This window comes from Apaloderma vittatum, unplaced genomic scaffold (assembly GCF_000703405.1).
Source record: "Apaloderma vittatum isolate BGI_N311 unplaced genomic scaffold, ASM70340v1 scaffold756, whole genome shotgun sequence".
Taxonomy (NCBI): domain Eukaryota; kingdom Metazoa; phylum Chordata; class Aves; order Trogoniformes; family Trogonidae; genus Apaloderma; species Apaloderma vittatum.
In genome coordinates this window covers 1-6,015 of record NW_009722058.1, presented here as the reverse complement: position 1 = coordinate 6,015, position 6,015 = coordinate 1, and the positions used below count along the sequence as shown (strand labels likewise).

The following is a 6,015-nucleotide window of genomic DNA, read 5'->3' as shown; positions in this document are numbered from 1 at the left end:
AGAGTCTGCTGTTACGTACACTCTTGCTCAGAAGATATCAACTTGCTCGCTCACTGGAAGCCACTAGATTTGTTGCTGGAGTGATCCACCTAGGCCAAGGAACTCTGGCACTCAGTTGCTACTCGGCTGAGAGGCTGTCTGTGGTGCTCACAGAACAGGCAGCTTAGTCTTGCTCTACAGCCACCAAGCACCTGAAACTTTCTGATGCCTTGCAGGGAACACATGAAAATGCTCAATACTTGTCTTATGAAAGCTGATGATTCAGTTGGCTGGTGCATCACCTTCCGCAATGGACATCTACCATCGTCTATTGCACTAAACCTGCCCACATAACATTGTTTTCTTTCTTCGTAAGTCCACCTCCCTCAGTACAGTTTCCTACCCCTACCTTTTTCTTTAAGACAGCATCCAGAAAGTTAAGAGAGATGATGAAGAACTAGCACAACTTGAGCAGTTCTGGGAAATCAGAAACTGGTCTTTCACACATCAGCTATGTGTTTGAAGGTGCTTTACACGTTAAAAGCGAACACTAGCTTAACAAAACACACACGCCATTCTCATGTGGACAATGCCAGCTCAAAAGGACTGAAAGTCAGTTCAAGTCACCATTCATACCTGTTTTCTCCTCATTTACACACCAACATGGCCATTTCTGTTTTCTTGTCGAAGTTTTTTCCGTTCTTCTTTCTCGTCATACTGAGGACACTTTTTCCTGACCCTGTGGGATTAGGGCATGTTAGAGGTCATTCTGAACCCTGATGTACATCCTGTTGCTATCAGCCCCCACACCCTCTGCAGCAATTAGGTTCCTGAATCTGAATGCTCCTCGACAAACTCCTCAGCACCAGGAAGCTTCAAGTCAAACCATTTTCAAACAATCAGCATCAAGCACTACCTACACTACTACTACAAAATCAAGAAGCCCCCTCCCCGAGTCAGGCACAGGCAGTTTTGCCTCAGACCCAGGGCTTCTTGTCTTAAGTCCAACATGTATCAGGTTGATGACGATGATATATTGTTGGAACTGCGCAAAGCACTAGCAGGCTTTCTGCAATACAGGTTTCCCGGTAGCTTTAGCAAGCATCTACAGAGATCAGACCGTCTTCCTCCTCCCCACAGCACAGTCCTGTGGACTTCAAATATTTCAAGTCCCTGTCACGTTGAACACATTTTAAGCAAGCTGCTTACTCCTCCTAATTTCTCCAGACTTCTCTAGTGAGTGCTCCAAACACAACATGCAGCTTCTCTACATGCAGATACAGATCAAACACATGCTTAAAGCTTATGACAATTCAGAGCATGAAACAAATGCAGCGCTGTTCCACATCTTGCTCCAGAAACCAGCTATGATCACTTGCTCTTGCAGCACTACAGAACTAGTTGTCTCTTCTAGCAGCAAGGAATGAGGCAGTGTTCAGAGAACAAGTACTCATTCCAAGATTCCTCAAGTTTAGATCTCAATATGAAGCAACAGTGAAATGACAAATGCACACCTTGCTTCCTGAACTGCAGAAAAGGGTACAGCACGTACCCATAGTTATGTTGGTGTACTTCATCTAAAATTAGACTGAACTTTTGAGCTTCACCTACAACACCCCAAACCCTCCTGAGGTGGAGCTGCAGTGTTGGAACTGGAGGACTGCTCCAACACTCGGGAAACACTTGAGCTAGGCTGCTCATGCTGAGTACCTAGCCTCAGCACAAACTTGTGGCAGACTCACTGGCAAGAAGCAAAGGCACAAGCAGACGTAAGGTGCTGTATACTGCTTTGGAGCAGATAAACACAAGAGTTTGATATGTGCCTTGAAACACGTACCCAGAGAAGCTCTTGTAATTTCTTCACAAGACCCCAGATTCTGATTACCTACCACACTCAACTGCCAGCCGCTTGTGATGCTGGAATGGTTGCTCCCTCCATGTTAACAGCAAGCAGTACAGTACTTGAGACGGACAGTATTTGTCTCCCCATCCACTTCCCCCTCCAGGGTAAATACTGAAGCCCAGCCACCTACACTAATGAAGAGACAGCTGGAGTACCACTTCCTTCCCTCCAGCCACGTACCCAGGTAATAACCCCGCACAAGGCTGCTGCATTAGAGCTCACAGGCTTCTCCACTTGGACTAGGGAAGGTGCTGCTGTGTCAGCATTACTGCTCCTCCTGCGCTTGCTACTGACATTCTGCAGCACTCTAACTATCCCACATGTAGCAAGAGCAGAAAGGCTCTTACTTCAATACAGAAAGGTTATAGGCTGCCCACAGCCAGCAACAAGAGAGCTAAGTGAAGAGTTAGTCGCTTAAGAACTTCTCAGTTCTTTCAGATGCCTTCCACAGAAGGAATTCACACGAGGCCATGCATATTTTTGGCCTACTGGACACAAGCCCTGCTCAAGCTTAAGCTAGACAGACACCCAAGAGTGTAATACTTACTGCACTATCACAATGATAAGTACAGTAATGAAGCTGATGCTTGAGAGCAGGACAGCTATCACTACCAAGACAGTCTTCGAGTAGTCTGCCACATCATTCTTCCTTTGAGTCTTCATGAACTGTTCACCACAGCGCTCACCAAAAAAATCCTGATAACACCTGCAAGCAAACATGAACACAAGTTCTTATCAGCTCCAGTGCTGTCTGGAGCCAAGGACACCCACACACATTCAAACCTGACTTGGACATCTTCAGAGTTTCCCATGAATCTCAAGATGCTCACTTCAGAGCGTGTTCATGAAACACAGTCACTGCTCTAGCACAAGGTTTGTCAGCATTTCAACAAGTCGAGATTAGTTTGGGCGTGATGTTCCAGGAAGACACGCCTTTTCATTCTTTTGGTTCAAGTTTATGACCAACTGATGAGTTCAGTGGCTTGTTATGCATCTCAAATTCCATCACCACTTAATTTACATGGCAGAAAGATTCTCAGTCAAAATACAGCATGAGATGGATCCACGCCAAGTTGACACTGATTTTTCTTCTGAGCCCTCATTTGCCACCAGCTCATGCCAATCACACTGAACCCACAAGGTATAAGTAACTTACTTGCAGGTCACCATCTGGAGATGTTCTAGGTATATGCATTCACCATGGATGCAAAAGTTTTTGTATTCCAATTCACAGGGAGTCCCCTTCTTTTTGTTTTTCCCTTTGTTTTTCTTCCTTCTTGATTTGCCAGCATTCTTCTCCCCCCCCCTCTTTGTTGGCTTGGGTTTAACCACAGGTTCAACTGAAAAAGGGACAAGATGGCTCAGTCTAGCAATGCTAAAAACACCTAGGTATATGAAAATTGAATTACAGAATTTGGTGAAGGGCAGAAAAATACGCAACTGGGAAGCAGAGGATGCAAGTGAGCATGCAGCTGGACATTTCACAGCCTGCACTAAAGCAGCAAGCTTAGAAGCTCATTAAGCAGAGCTCCATCACCATTAACACCTGTGCAACGCAGACCAAAAACAGCACAAGCAGATGAGCCAAGAGAGCCAGCAGGGACTAAGTGCAGCGGAACTGAAAGACTTCAGCATTTCACAGCCTAAGATACTTAAGTGTACAGGTTCAAGCAAAGACCTATTAAGAATATAGGAGCTCACATTGAGCCAAGCCATCCACTAGCTCTCTATCATCTCGGATACAAGGCTAACAGCCTCCATCGCTCTAAACTCTCCATTTGCATCTGTGATGAAAGGCTGACTCGCTAGATAGTCCCAAGCACTTGCTGAGGCAAGAGAGCTTGCTATCCCAGTTTGTGTACTTGTTTCTCCCAAATAACCTGCAGTGCTGTCTTCAGCAGAAGACAGCTCATTTCCAGTTCTCCTACTTTGAGAGAGATGCCTACTGCACCGACGGAGCGCAGGTGGGATAGTCCTCAAAGAGGCATGCTATTTGCTCTGCCACTTACTGCTGCCCCTCATCACCTCAATTAAGATAAACCTCTGTAAGAGTGTGGCCTGAAATGCTGGTGACTTAGTAGCCTTTGGATTTAAGCAAGGACAATCACCACCTTCCTTTCACTGGGGAGAACGAGCTGAAGGCAGTCACTAGTTGAGAGTCGTAAGTTCCATAGCTGCACCACACAGCAGCCGAAGCTTGACAGATCACTGTTTTAGAGTGAGTTGGTAAAACTGTTCCTCTGAAGAAACAATCCCCGCACGCCTAGACGTAAGACAAGCCTTCTTACTGTAGCACCGTGCTACTCAGGAGTAGCAGTTAATCAAGTGACTCTGAACAGGTCTTAAACAGTAGAGCTATTTACAATACTCTTCAATTCCTCTGTTGTGCTCTGCAGAATCACTGGAAATAATTTTTGGAATGTTAATATTTTACAGAGAGCATTACGTATATAAGCAGCCACCACAATAGGATGCAACTGGATTCAACTACTTCATAACCCTGTATTTCTAGCGACAAGAAGAGAGCCTGTACAAAGAAACAAGGTGTAGCTCACTTTTGTCTAGACAGCAGATTGTTTTAACTTCTAGAGCAACAAGCCTGGCTTGAAGTTACTTAAAAGCAAAAACGCCTTCAGCAACCAGAAGTCTGATTCAAATGGTATATACTATATTAATATGTAAACGAAGAACACTGCTCCTGCAGCAAGGTTTCCTGTCCCTAGAAGTATGAGCTTACTGCTGACAGCCAAGACCCCTGTTCTGCCCAGTTTGACTTGATATTTGGGTTCACACTTCCCTAATTGAGGCTGTTACCATGCTTTCCTCTTCAAGGCTCTGCTTGTCAGTTTGATCTCTGTATCCCTGTCTGGAAGCTGCATAGTCAGGAAAGCCATCCGCAGTTGAATCATAACAGCTTGAAAGCTCCACAGATAAACCTCATGCCAAGTAGAAGAGCTGGTCTACGAATCAACCACCTTTGGTAACAATTCTGGTTTCTCTGCAGCTATACAACACTTAAGTCACCCAGCCAGTAGTTTTACAGGCTTGAACTGCTCAACAGCTCCAGCATTCCCATTTCCCCTGGAGGTCTTCAACTCACAGAAAACTTCAGCAAGGATCCACAAATTCCCCAGATCCAGCATCCGGAGCATACTGCCTCTTCACTTATGGAGTCCTTAAATTTCATTCAAGTCTCAGGCTGTTTGCACAAGATAAACAGTAGCCAGATTCACCTTTGAGAGCCACAGCACCAGCGTACTAACACCTACTTTGGGTGAACCTAGGTACCTGGTCTGTATCACCACTGCACTTGAGGTGGAAGAAACAAAATTTTCCCACGGCCATATCCAGGTAGGCTATTCAGATCTCCTCACAGCTTAACAAGTGGGCAAACTACAGTAAATTCACACAACAGATATTAACAGTGAAGTATATTGCCCGAAAGATGCTTAACAAACTCTCCTGCAGCCACTTAAAAGGTTTAAGTGCTTGCTTTCCCAGGAAATTTTCCTTAACTCCAACACAAGCTGTAGTGGGAAAGCACCCAGGAAACCATTGGGGCAAGAGAGACAACTTGAGATAAATATCCCACCCTTGAGGGCCAAAAAGCACCCGTAAGTCCCACTACTGCCTGTGAAAGAGGCGGTAGCTGCTCCACCACAGCCCTCTCCTGTCAGGTTTTTCCAGAAGCAAGTAGAGCAGGCAACCAGCTCGCCTGCCTCTTCCACACACCCTACTCACACCAAGTTCCCATCGACAGCCAATTTTTAACGCAAGTTCCAAGCAGAAGCATGCTTTTGCGATGAGTAAAACACAGCAGCCTTTCGGGAGAAGTAAGCCAGAAAGCAAACGGTGCTCACCGGGAGACCCTCGAAGCCCACAGGCCCACCTCACACCTCTCGACGGCGGCCAACTCACCTCGAATTGTATCATCCACGAGGTACTGGTGGACGGGCAGCGCCTCCTCATACTCCTCATCGTCCTCGTAGTCCGCACCCGGCATGGCGTCCCGCCCGCGGACCTCGTGCTCCCTCTGCCCGGCCTTCTCGGTCTCCGTGCCGTTGGGAGCAGCGGAGGAGGTCGCGGCCGCGGGCCGGTGCGCTGTGAGAGGGAGCAAGATGGCGCCCGTGAGC

At 46.6% G+C, this 6,015-nt stretch overlaps 1 protein-coding gene across 1 annotated transcript; it reads right to left on the bottom strand.

Annotated features, from left to right (window-relative positions):
- Window positions 1–630: 630 nt before the first annotated feature.
- AREG (amphiregulin) lies at window positions 631–5,987 on the bottom strand (the record flags this gene model as incomplete). Its single annotated transcript, XM_009871601.1, has 4 exons — window positions 631–718; window positions 2,430–2,588; window positions 3,039–3,222; window positions 5,801–5,987. Coding segments are annotated over 4 exons (618 nt in total), but the record flags the coding sequence as incomplete, so codon positions are not given.
- Window positions 5,988–6,015: the final 28 nt, after the last annotated feature.